The sequence below is a fragment of the Xenopus tropicalis genome, chromosome 1 (genome assembly GCF_000004195.4).
Source record: "Xenopus tropicalis strain Nigerian chromosome 1, UCB_Xtro_10.0, whole genome shotgun sequence".
Taxonomy (NCBI): domain Eukaryota; kingdom Metazoa; phylum Chordata; class Amphibia; order Anura; family Pipidae; genus Xenopus; species Xenopus tropicalis.
Window position 1 is genome coordinate 84055048 of NC_030677.2, and position 13560 is coordinate 84068607.

The following is a 13560-nucleotide window of genomic DNA, read 5'->3' on the forward strand; positions in this document are numbered from 1 at the left end:
TTTAGCAGTGCCCATTTGTGCTTATACTAGCCTTGCAGCCTAGATAATCAAACCTTCACTTATATGCAGGATAAAGGGAGTCAAAATCGTTTTTTTTTTTTTTTTGTTTTTATTTTTTTTTACAAGGATTTTATCAGAAAGTCTAAAGATAGAACAATCTGCTTTTCCTTTCTTCTATGTTGCCCCATGCGGGTAGTTAAATTGTTGTATTTCTCTTGTATTCAAGTATTTATGTATTTTCTCTGTAGAACCACCATGTTGTAATATATATTTAAGACCTCTTTGCCAATAACTGAACTGAATTCATTATTTGAGATGTACTTGAATCATTTGTTCATCAAATTTCAACATAAGAGTTTAAAAAAATAATTAAAAATTATTATATAATATATCATATTGGGCATGTTGAGGTTATGTAGATGTTGAAGCAACCCAAGGTTAGATCATTAAAAAGAAATTTTAATTAACAGATCATAGTTGAATACATAGACACATCCATAAGTGAATATAATGCAAAGGCGAGTTTAATAAATAGCAATATTAATAATTATCTTTTGTAACATATCTTGTAAGTTCTATGTGGCCTAGTAAAGAAAAACAGAGGCTCCTGGTGTGTTTATACAAAGACACTGTTGTTTTTTTGCTCCTATTCTACATTGCCTGATGAAGCAGGAAATGCCTGCGAAATGCGTTGCAATATTGTTGTGAATAAATTATTGTTGAAAATTACCACTTTTGTTGGTGTCTGCCTGGAGGAGGTAAGTTCATTACTACCTCCTCTGAATTACCCATTGGGTTTTTAAGTGTTTTTAGCTAATTTTATCCTTTTGGCGCCTCTGTTTTGTTTTATCATTAGTAAAGAAAAATGTTCTTAAGCAACTGTGAGGAAAAGCAGTTTGCAGACACTAATATATTTATACATGTGCTGTGGACCTATATTATAAACTTATGTTCAAGTATAGTATGCTGAAAGAAATAAAACGCGTTTTGATGTGAATAAATTATTCTGTTTAAAAATAAAAAAAAAAAAAACACCTTAACCATTACACAGTCTGATATACACAATTAAAAAAAAAATCTTCTCCTAGTCATCTTTACTATAGTTACTGCTATAACTGCTATACATATCAGACATGACTATTCAACCACATCTGTAACGCAGGGGTAAATATAAGAACTGATCCCGTGATCGATACTGAGAGGAACAACCAAAGGAAGATGCGATCAAGAACTTGAGCCACAAATTTCCAGTCCTGAACAACCTATGCAAAAGAAAATAAGATTAACATACAATTATAACTCATTTTCACTGTGTAAGAAATCAGTGTTCCATTTATTAAGCTGAACTTTCATGTGCCTACAGTATATTTTTAGGCTGATTTATTAAATAGTGAAGGGGTAGGGTCAGGTTTAAATCTCAAGTACTGATAAATCAGTACTGATGTTAGCTCTGTTTATAAAATTAACTTAACAAGTTTTGCAGGTTGGTTTAGTATTTTGTGTGAGTACTTAACACTTTTAGATAAGATCAGCACATAATGGGGACCTGTCACCCTAAAAAATAATTCCAAATCCATTTCAATCGTTTTAGTCAGGTAAAATTAACTTTAATTAGACTGTATCTCAGTCACAGCAAGCAGTCAGGCGCCATTTTGCAAACACTGTTATTAAGAAAGATCTTGTGTGTGTGTGTGCCAGAATAGGGCACCTAATTCCCATGCCCGCACAGGCCACACAATTATAGGTGGTGGGGAGGGAAGAGAAATGTGGGAATTCAGTGATATTTAGGAAGTGCAGAATGGAAAGTGAATGCAATTGCCTGCCCTGCCCTGCAAAGCAGGCGATATATGATTGACAGCTCAGATTTTTAAATACAGTTATATAACAGTTATAGTCATTTTAATAGAAAAAAACATTTTTGGGTTCATGTTTAATTTTCAAAGGACTTTTATTATACATGGGTTTTATGTCTGGGCAACAGGTTCCCCTTAAAGCTAATATTTAGGTAAGCAAAAGGTTAGTCTTACTTACTTGTCTAATAAAGTGCTCTTTTTTTACATGTGTTGAAATGTACTTAATAGAATCTGCTGCTTTTTCCAAGAAGGCAATTAAGACTTTTTCCCCATCACTTGCATGAATGTTCTTCCTTTTGCCAGAGGGTTTAGATTTGGCAGAAGAGACATCGCTTTCTGAATCAAAAAAGGAGAAGCGATCAACATGTCCTTTCATACAGAGAAGCTTCGGAAGCTTTTCCAGGAAAAGCCGTTTTACCCACGGTGCCATTGGATGGTAAGTAGCTGAGGACCGATGGTGAACATTAATGACAAAAACAGTAACGATTATTGACAAAGTTACAAAAATCATAATAAATAAAAGGTATTCTCCGATAAGTGGAATTACCTTTGATGAAGAAGGAATAATTTCTTCAATGACAAGTAAGAAAACTGTAAGAGAAACCAATACAGAGGTAGACAAGGAGAGTTTTTCCCCTTCATCAGATGGCAAATAAAATACTAGGACAGTCAGGAATGAAAGACCAAGGCAGGGGATTATTAAAAAAAGAGTATAAAACAAGGGAAGACGTCGCAAAACAAAAGAATATGTAATAAATGGGTATGAATAAAGTCCATCTTTCCTCATTCCCTTTAATCCAGTGGCATTTAGGATGTCCCATTCTCCATTATCAAAAAAATCTTTCCTGTCCACATTCTCATCCAGCAGAATAAGGTCAACCATGTTCCCATCATATGTCCATGATCCAAATTTCATTGAACAATTTTGTCGGTCAAAGGGGAAAAAAGTCACATCCATTGTGCAAGAACTTTTATAACTGGCTGGTGGAGTCCATGTTACAGTTCCATCATATTTTATTATTGCTTTTGTCATGAGAGAACCTTCAAAACGCCCATCAGCACTAGAAATAAAAAAAAAGTGATGGGATATTAGAATTTCCCAAAAGTTAAATCAGTGAGTTCCTAAACCAAGTGGTCGCATTTGATTGCACAAAGACTAGATGAACAACATATAGTTAAATAATTCTTTATTTAATAAAATATTTATACAAGTGAAAGGTGGCTGTAGTAATAGCTTTGTTATGAGATGACAAAAGCTTAAAACAGTTTTTTTCTTTTATTAATGGCAATAGTTACAACTGTAGTAGGAGTAAAAACTTAATTTACATGAGGAAGAGACCTGCGTGGGTCTGGTTGAGTAAATGTACAGGACCCCCTTACTAACAACCCAACATAGGCCAGTTGACCTACATTTAGGCCAAATGATGTGGTGCTTGGCAGGACAGGAATTTTTCCCATGATCAACTCCCCACCCAGCATGCACATTTTTTCCCTTTAGATTATTTTAGAGCAGTCAGCCTCTCTGACACCCCATACAGGATGCCCAAGATGGGGAATCTGAAACCCAACTTCTGTGTGGGTAGCTGACCCAGTGCCCCCGTGAACCCAGCTCTACTATCATGTAATAGGTTTTTGAACAGAAAGAAAAAAACTTACTTTTCAAAAAGTACAATGTCAGGAAGCCACAGAGATTCAGATGGAACTCTAATATATGTAATCCCTCCATAATCTTTAGGATTCCACCTAAGTTTCATGTCCATCCACTCCTGAAACATGAATAAATACACAAGTTTCTTGGTGAATAAGGATTTTTTTTCTTCACCACATGATGTTTGATGTAAAGAAAAGACAGAATACTATTGTAGAAAATAATAATTTTGGTGTTTTCACAAATAAGATTATCATGATGATAGAGGGTACCAAGACAGGAAATACAGAAGGCTACACCTGTGTACCTGTGTACACTAAAATTGTCAATAGACCGAAATGAAATGTGTATACACATTAAATAAACTTTACCCTTATGTTGTTTGAGTTTTACTAATCCAGGTATGGGATCCCTTATCCGGAAACCCATTATCCAGAAAGCTCCGAATTACGGAAAGCCCATCTTCCATAGACTCCATTTTAATCAAATAATTCAGAATTTTAAAACTGATTTCCTTTTTCTCTGTAATAATATAACAGTACCCTTGTAATTGATCCCAACTAAGGTATAAATAATGCTTATTGGATACAAAACACACCTATTGGGTTTAATTAATGTTTCATTGATTTTTAAGAAGACTTAAGGTATGGAGATCCAAATTACAGAAAGACCCCTTATCCGGAATACCCTTGGTCCCGAGCATTCTGGATAATGGGTCCTATACCTGTAGTTCATTTGAAAGAGTAATTTGTCATAGAGGGATAGCAAAGCATTTTTATGTATACTCATTTTACTCCACAATTTCCCATTTACTTACAACAATTCCTGCTCTTTTGAAATAGAAAAATAAAAGTACTTTTGATTACCTGCCTTAGCCATACATTTGTAGTCATCAGCTGTTTTTTCTCATCCTGTCAAAAGATAAATAGCAAAAGAAAATATATATATCAATTCAAGTTGATTTTGCTGTTATAAAAGTTCTTCAATTATAATGGATAATATGGTTGAAAAACCTTGTGGAATATGTATTAGGTGGTTACTGACATTTTTGTTTTATATATATATTAATAAAAAGTAAAATTAAGGCTGATGATGGTTTTAAAATATATAAATAAAATATTCTATTAAAATTTCAAAATAGAAAAACAATTATTTGTTCATCAAAAGAATGTGTAAATAGTAGAGCAAAGGTTTGTAAGTGCTTTAAAGGGCAAAAAAAATGCCAATTTTCTAGGATTTCTTTAGTGGCATACCTGAGAAAATGAAAGCAACCCTGGCCAGTGTAATTTTATAAAGAAGAGGCTGGGGGAAAAATATAGTGTTTTTTGTCTTCATTTCTGATAGATTGGTGTTCACAGTCTAGCAAACTGAAAAGGCAATAACAAAGGACAAAAATTGAAAATGTTTACATAATATAAATGAGAAAGAGGCTGCATACATAGCTATGTTGCAGGTCTCCCTTATCTGCATCTCTCTGCCATTGATTCCCTCGGGTCAGATGTAGACCATAAGCCCTATGGCACACCCAGCATTTGTGCACCAGTATATCTCATAGCCTCCTGCCTCTTGTCATTTATGTGAATGAAAGCTGAAAAAATGAATGTAATGAGCGATGAAACATGCTGTAAGTCTAAAGGCAGCATGTGGTGCTTTGAGAATGGAACTTTAGAAAGAAATCTGTAGCATTCAACACATTCTGCCCCCTGTCACTGCTTGATCCATGGAGATCCATGTCAATGTATATGCCTTTACCCACCAAGACAATAATGCTGAGAAGGCAAGATTAATTGAAGTCTAGCATCTTGTCAATTACATTTAAGCAGAAAACATTTACTGCTGTTTTTAGCTGCATATTCCTGAAGCTGCATATAGAAGGCACATATCTTGTATATTTGAACATGTATATGTTATGGGTTGGCTTAAAATATTTAGTTGAATAAAAGTAACTTCCATTAGTAGAAAAGAAAGAAAAACATGTATACAGACCTTTTAAATAGGACATTAAAAATGTAAAATCCTTTTTTTGTAATTTGTTGGGAAATTTAAAAAAAAGTATCTTGCTCATTAAACACAATTACACTTGACTGTGTTAAATAAATAATGTTGCAGCCAGTAAGTATGATTGTAAGCCTGGAAAAGCCCAGTCACAGTCATTGTCATAACAGATACATGTGTGTGGAGATGACTAATGTGAATCATTTTAAGGGCAGCCCAGCTGCAAGTCGAACAGGATTTCGCCCTGCTGTTTTGCACACTCGGCTGCTTTTTGGTTAAAAAAAAATGACCTAATTTAATAGATTTTCTGTTCTTCCCTTTATTTTAAAGAGCTTGAAGGTATATGCCTTGATTGTCTCTGTGTAGTGTATTAGTTGTTAGCTAGTAACATCTTTTTTTAATGTATATATGTATATTAAAGACAAACTAGGCTCTAATTTATAACTTCTTATTTATTTTTTCTTGCTTGTTTTTTTTGCATATTTATATATAATACACACTATGAAAAACCCTTGCACTATAGTGTTGTATAGTGTTCACAATTGATCAATTGATTTGATTGATAAGTGAATATTGATAAGTGAACTAGGTTAATTTAAAAAAGAGAAGAAAATAAAAGAAAAAAAAAACTGTCCTGGTCTCACACCTGTAGCAAACAGGTGTTGGGTTATTGTCTTTGAGTATATAGCAGTTAATTAAATATTGTATTATTCATAGTAGCCAAATGTAGTAATTATCTACTTGACTATCTTTCTGCAGTGTATACAAAAAAACTTTAACTGAGTTGTATATAATATTCATTTAAGTATATAAGCTTGAGAACAGCTCATATTAAACATATGAATACAACAGCAGAATATTTTTGGTGCACAGGGTATAGGTATTATTACCTTTCAGGGCAGTGTCTACTGCCGGCTGCAGTGCAGTATGCACGGTTTCTCTTTCTCATAACAAAGTTTAGAATATAACCAGACCAGCATTATTTCACCAATAATTTTTAGGTATATTTATTTTACTCTCCATTTTCTTCTGACTTTATGTTCTCTCAACAGAAAAAAATTTCTCCAACTAACTGAACATAGTCTTGCTCAGTCATACATTATAATCTAATTAGTATGTTATACATGGGTGGGTAGACTTATAGTCATGAATGAATGGACACTCTTTAGTAACTCACTCCCATGTACTGCCTGTATCATTATTCCCTGTATAACTGAGGCCCTCCCAATAACATTTGCATTAATCCCAGGGCTTCTGCATATCTAATAACCATCTAGATATAACTGTTCCTAGCATACCCAAAAATCAAAGAGTCCATTATGTGACCGCTGAAACAGAGACCTACGCTGGGTCTTAAAAAACCTCAATGGGAAAAGGAGCACACAGCTTATTTAACTATAGTTCATACTTCTCCCAAAGGTTGCCTGGCTCTTTCTTTTCCATAATACTGTAAGCCCCTCAGTTATCATAATTCATTCGTTAGCAACACCCCTTTTTCCACAAGACTTTTTTTTCCTCTCAGACCATATTTTTTTCATCTCACATATATTTACATTTGTCTTCTGCTACATTTTAAAGACAGCTACAATCTGTAATTTAGCCAGCCCCAACAGTTTTTGTGGTTTGACCCCTGATACAGTTATTTTCAAGCCATAAAGCAGAGATTTATTGTTTGGCTCCCAACTGTGCCTTGTCGCAGCCTTATGTGATAGTATTGTGAGAATAACATTAGGAGTATTGAAAGATCAAACAGAAAAATAAAAGACAACGTAGTAGAAAAGTATTTATCTATACTATGTAGCAGGTGATGTTCTTGCCTATGATAGCTGTACACACTTACATTTACACTACACTACACTTATGCACTTATTTAACAGTTTTCGAGTTTTGAATTTGAGTTTGTTTTTTTAAAACAAATAAACTTGCATATTGTAGGCTCTCTTATTTATTAATAAGAAAACTTGTTTGAATAAAAAACTCAATTGCCTTGAATTTTTTGAGTTTGCAAACTAAAATTCGAGTTTGAAAATATGGTTTGACTTTGCCTAGAACAACTTCCATTGACGTCTATAGAAACTCCCAAGCTTACATTCGAGTTTTGGGAGACTCCTGAATCTATATATTGGCCTAAAGTAGGCTGGTAGCAACAAAAAGCAAAGGGCGCTCAGAACTCCAAAAAAAGGGAACAAGCCCCTTAAAAACCTTTATTGCAGAGGTGCAACGTTTCGGGGCAAAGTGACCCCTTTTTCAAGCATCGGGTCACTTTGCCCCAAAACGTTGCACCTCCGCAATAAAGGTTTTTAAAGGGCTTGTTCCCTTTTTTTGCAGTTCTGAGTGCCATTCGCTTTTTATTGCTACTTTGGTTTTTGGGATGGTGCTGATCCCTCCAGCAGTGTGCACCGGGCATTTAATTATTTGGAGAGCCAAAGGGTGTGCGGCATAGGTCTCTGTTTTGCATACTAAAGTAGGCTGGTGGCATAAAAGTGCATGGTTAAGGCAAAACAGGGCATGGCCGTAAAGGGGGCATGCCCGGTGTGTGGCCAAACACCTCACTGAAATCTCCCTCAGTGAACCATAATACATATAGTATTATGTTATACTATACTTATGTTATTCTATGTTATGGTATGCCAGGCAGTGACTTCTATTACACAAAGGGTTGTGGGACTTTTCAGTAAATCCTGCATGGTAGATTTGGGTTAACTTTTAAAGGTGAATAAACTAATGACTACCTCTATGCCCCCCCCCCACCCCCCACTCGATTACAATGCAGAAAAGAGCAACATTCCTTGTTATTCTGTCTGAGCTTGTTATTACTTACCACATCAACAAGTTGTGATATTTTTAAACCAAAATTTACTTTAATGGTGCTGTTTGGGTTTAGCACAGGCCTGACCCATTTCTGGTAACCAGCAAAAAGTTTTCGAAGCAGTGCATCTTCTATTTCTGCTAATGGATGAAACTTCGCAAAACCTGAAGGTATAAAAATAATATTAGTGCATGCATAAATAAACATTTTCATAGTTTATGACATAAATAAACATTCAGTTTAGAAATTAGTAGCAAATAATATTACAGCTATTGCTGAATATATTCAAGCGGAACCATGCGGGCATTAAGGTTGCTAGTAGCCTGCGCATTTAGTAAGACAAGTCTAAGTTCATCTTAATAGGGGTGTTCAGTGGTACCAGTTGGTCCTTACCTTTTACATAGAAAGTCATTGCTTAAACATTATTGTTGTTTTAGGCTATCTAGATATTAGAACTTAATTTTTCAAAATGCTCCCCCGTTGTTTGACTTAAGGCATATGCACAGTGCCTGAAAACAAACACTTGCAGACAAATATCAAAAATATGCACTTACACAATCATGCATGCATAGTTTTATTATAATGATCATGAACAAACATAGGCTTGTTTGCGCTGTGAAGATGCATAATTACATCATCAGCTTCTCTGCTTGTTTCTCAATGAGGTTGGCTTGGGTATTTGCACTGCCCCCCCCCCCAATCACAATAGGAGGGATATCGTGTGTTATAAGGTATATGATGACCATCCAGTCTGAGACAAATATTACAACCCACCCATCTATACCAAGGAACAAGTAGGCTTACCCAAATAACAAATATAAAATGATCATTACATTCCACCTGATGGGGAAGGGATATACTTAATTATTTTAGATTGTATGCTTGTTTGGGCATAGCCTCTTTTTTTCTGGTATACTGTAGACCAGGGGACCCCAACCTTTCTTTCTCCTGAGCCACAGTCAAATGTAAAAAGACTTGGAGAGCAACACAAGCATCATAAAAGTTCATGGAGGTGCCAAATAAGGGCTAAGATTGGCTATTAGGTTGCCTCTATGCCCACTATCAGCTTACAGGAGGCTTTATTTGGTAGTAAATCTTGTTTTTATTCAATTAAAACTTGTCACCAAGTCAGGAATTAAAAAATAACTACCTGGTTTGGGGGCACTGAGAGCAACATCCAAGGGGTTGGTGAGCAACATGTTGCTCACAAGTCACTGGTTGGGGATCACTCCTGTAGGTTATTGTGGCAGTTATTGATTTTAGATATTTAATATATATACACATTTACTGCACATCACTGTTGGTGCTTTATATGTGTTAGTAATAAAAATTAATAATAATGCATAGCTTTGTGTAATGTAAATGCCTGCAAAGTCCTCTGAAGGTGCAGGCCTAATATATCATACATATGTTTTTACTTTTACAGTATTTTATTTTATTGCTTTGCTTCTTTTTATCCTACATTTTTTGAATTATTTGTTCCGTCTTTTAGCTAAAAATACTACTAATGAAAATTCTTTACAGTATATCCATAAAAATGCAATAAAGTGATAGTGTATTTCTAAACAGTTCTGTGTACGCACATCAGTGATCCAAACAGAATTAAAAGGTTTGTTGAAAATTCCAGTTGCACCTGTTTCAGAGCTGTATGGATGTTAAATATTTATATTTATACTTAGGGGCATTTCAGCCTTCAAGCAACACTCAGGAAGAGGTAGCAAATTGCCCCCAACACAGAAGTTATATGCATTCTCACAGATAACATGTATGTACTCCCACAAGGCACATGTTACTTAAGAGCTGATCTTTAAATGTTAAAGCAAAGACTTGGGGTGAAAGTAACAGCATTACTGGTAAAGTGGGCATATTGAAACAAGAATGGAGAAAGATCTTGCCCACAACATATGCTATTTTTGTTCCATTGATATTTTTTCCTATAGTTCAGTTTATTACATTCCCCTCTTAGGGTTTAACAGGAGAATGCATACTCACTTATCGGGGGTCTGCAAGTGAATTAAAAGGAGGGCGGGAGGCAGCATTAGATGGAACACACCAAATTCAGTAGAATTAGCCCTTTTGCACCCATTCTTATATTAATAATATTCTTCTAATTCTCCTGCTTTTATGCATCTTATATACTTAAACTATATCAGCTTATTTACCCTCACATTTCTCCTTTACCCTTAAAAGAGCCTGGTAAAATATATACAGTAACAGGGTGTTTGTGTAAAAAGCCTAAACCATCATTAATGATTTTAGCACAACTTATTGCAAATCTTCTTGGAAGAGATGCAATAAAGCGATACATTGTATGGTCACTGAAAAGTATTTCTTTTGATTTGCTGCCTTTTAAATGTTTTATCACTTTATACTTCAGAATAAAAGAAAATGGCATGTATGCATAACTCTGGACCTATTACTGGACCTTGCCTTCACAAGAGATACTCCTATGGACATATTTAAGTGAAGATATTCACGTTTATGAAATTTCTTGAATGCGTTAATTCATCTAGTTATTTTCTAGAAACAAAACCACAATTGCAAATATATTGTAAAAAAAGAAATAACTCGGGTAATTGTGCTCTGCAGCACATGAAATCAGTGCACCCCCCCAGAGCCCAAACAATGTATGCGCAAAAGGGGGTGTCCTACTATGCATCTGTCATTGAGGAATTTCTGGTACCCCCCCTTCCCCCCATACCCCCTCTTCTCTGCCACCGGAATTAAATGGCAATTTTCCAGCAGCAACTTGGGAGGTTCCCCCACCCAAAAAAATGTTATTTTACCATATAGGCTCTCCCTAAAGCTGCTGCCCTAGGCATAGCCCCTTGAGTGCCTATATGGTAAATATGACATGGTTTGAATGCTGAAAATATAAGTATAACTATATCGCCACACGATTTAGGTGGAGAGATTTTTTTACAATTGTGATTTAAAAAATCTCAAAGTTGCAGCAATAAAACAATAATGTTTTTCTCTATCACATTTTTTGCCACGATTTTCCCAAATCATGCAAAACCCCTTAATCCCTTGGTCTCTGGCTCTCTTACTCTTTGCAGCATTGGTTGGGAGTGATAAATACACACCCACTGCGTAAATGTATACTGTGTATACACTGTGTATGTATATATATATACACACACAACACACACACATATATATGTATTGTTGTACTACATTTCTTGTAACACCAGTATCAACATGAGTGCTGTTGATCACAGACAAAACAGTACTTACTTCACTCCCCTCCTGAATGAATTGATTCATCCTGAAGTAGAATTAGAAGGGGAGTTTGTGAAGTATATTGTAGTTATAAACATGAAGAATTACATTACTGGAGCTCTAATTTATTGCCCAAGTGCATAGATTGTCCCCCATTAGTAACTGAATGAATGAAAGTTCTGGGCGTTGTGTATGATTGTGCAGACACATCTGAAGAGCATTGTAAAACAAATAGTGATATTTGTATGGAATTATCTACTTCCCTGTGCAGAAAAATTATGCTAATTTATCCTTTGTAGATTATAAATGACAATATAACTTATTTTTTATATATACAGGTATAGGATCCTTTATCCGGAAACCTGTTATCCAGAAATTTCAGAATTACGAAAAGGCCATCTCTCTATAGACTTCATTGTAACCAAATAATATTGATTTTTAAAAATTATTTTCTTTCTCCCTGTAATAATAAAACAGTACCTTGTACTTGATCGTAAGATATAATTAATCCCTATTGTAGGCAAAACACTCCTTTTGGGTTTAATAATGTTTAAATAATTTTTCAGTGGACTTAAGATATGTAGATCCAAATTACAGAAAGACCCCGTATCCGGAAAACCCCAGGCCCCTGTCATTCTTGTTAATGGGTCTAATACCTGTATATATATGTCTGAATCTTTAAATTCTTAAGAATTTTTTTCACACATTCATAAATGTATATATGTTTACTGAAATAAAATAACTCTTTTAATGTTCTATAAAACAAAAAAAATCAGTGTAAAACTCCAGGATTAATAGGCTTATGAGTGTGCTTAGAGTATGTTCTGTCCTATGTAATAAAGCCCTGCAGCCAGTGCTGATGTATTAAAAAGAGACAGTGGAGACATTGTGCTGAGCCCACACTCCCTTTTTGCCATTGTTACAGATTCTCTTATACATAACACATAAGCATCTAGTACATTTAAATTATGTTTTAACACCTCAAAATAATATCAGATTTTTTTTCTTTAAATCATCATTTCTTTTTAAGCATGTGTATTAAGGACTTTAGCTACAAATGAGGACAAGAAATGCTGCAAAATCGGAAAAAGAGAAAATACTTTTTTTTGGACATCCCTACTTCTATATGCAATTAAAATGCATAATTTCCTTTTTGCAACTAAAATAAACCTTTACTTCAGATATCTATATATAACAATGAACTTACATTTTTATAATGTTGTATTTAAAAACATTTTAAATTAACTTAACTAAACTTCCCACAAAATGTGTTTCAACAAAATGCTCAGACAAAGGGACCTGGCTGGCATTTAAACAGTTACACGCGGATCACAATCCTTCCCATTCAACAAGGCAAACATGCTTAAATAATTGTACACATGTCTAAAGTGCACTTACCGGAGTTGATGAAATACACAGTAATAGATAAGGAGAGAAAACGAGCAGAGAGGATCATATTCAAGAAGACTTCTTTTTAGTATCAGTTGCAGAGACTGGCTTCCATAGATCAGTTTATGGCGACACTGAGAATATTAAAAGCCTGAAATACAGAGAGACAATTTTGTGCTGTTTCTAGGAACAGTAGAAGAATCCGTGAGGCTTACTTTACTGTTTCAGCTGCTTCTACCCTATGCTTGAATCATAAGCCCTGCCCTGTTTAACTCCTGCAGATACTGGCAATAGTACCACATTGCTATTCAAATGCAGTTAGAGAATTAAAAAGACAGAACAATTGAAAATCTTGTATTTATGTTTATGTGTAATATATTTATCATGATCTCTCCAAACCTTTGCTGCTGGTTTGCTTACTATAGATGATAGTGATGAAGAGAGTGAATAAAAATATTCCGGAGGAAAAAAAAGCTGCGTCAGCTGTTAAGGTCAAAAAGATTGATGCTATTCAAATGCAATATTATCATTATCATCAATTATTTATACAGCAGCCACACACTGAGGACACTGAAAGTGGAGCTGGCATATTACAGTATGCTCATACATTTGCCTGAAACATTAGCAGTTACTTGGAGCAGTGC

The 13560-nt window shown here is 34.8% G+C and overlaps 1 protein-coding gene across 2 annotated transcripts; it reads right to left on the reverse strand.

Annotated features, from left to right (window-relative positions):
- Positions 1 to 438: 438 nt before the first annotated feature.
- On the reverse strand, positions 439 to 13213 carry chrnb3 (cholinergic receptor, nicotinic beta 3). Of its 2 annotated transcripts, none has more exons than XM_002942897.2 (6): positions 12926 to 13213; positions 8318 to 8469; positions 4368 to 4412; positions 3510 to 3619; positions 2032 to 2914; positions 439 to 1262 (listed from the first exon to the last, which is right to left on the reverse strand). In XM_002942897.2, exons 1-6 carry the CDS (start codon positions 12981 to 12983, stop codon positions 1128 to 1130), a joined length of 1383 nt encoding a protein of 460 aa, XP_002942943.1. In that variant the 5' UTR covers positions 12984 to 13213; the 3' UTR covers positions 439 to 1127. The 2 variants fall into 2 exon arrangements, with proteins under 2 accessions (XP_002942943.1, XP_031759255.1); XM_031903395.1 differs by lacking the exon at positions 439 to 1262 and having other exon boundaries at positions 2167 to 2297; positions 2401 to 2914; positions 12926 to 13212.
- Positions 13214 to 13560: the final 347 nt, after the last annotated feature.

Bases quoted from the DNA above. Each gene is read 5' to 3' on its own strand.
- chrnb3 (XM_002942897.2), bottom strand. From the start codon at position 12,983: ATGATCCTCTCTGCTCGTTTTCTCTCCTTATCTATTACTGTGTATTTC. The intron at 8,470-12,925 runs GTAAGTGCACTT...TTATACCTTCAG, and splicing joins TGTGTATTTCATCAACTCCG to GTTTTGCGAAGTTTCATCCA. The intron at 4,413-8,317 runs GTAAGTAATAAC...ATCTTTTGACAG, and splicing joins TATCACAACTTGTTGATGTG to GATGAGAAAAAACAGCTGAT.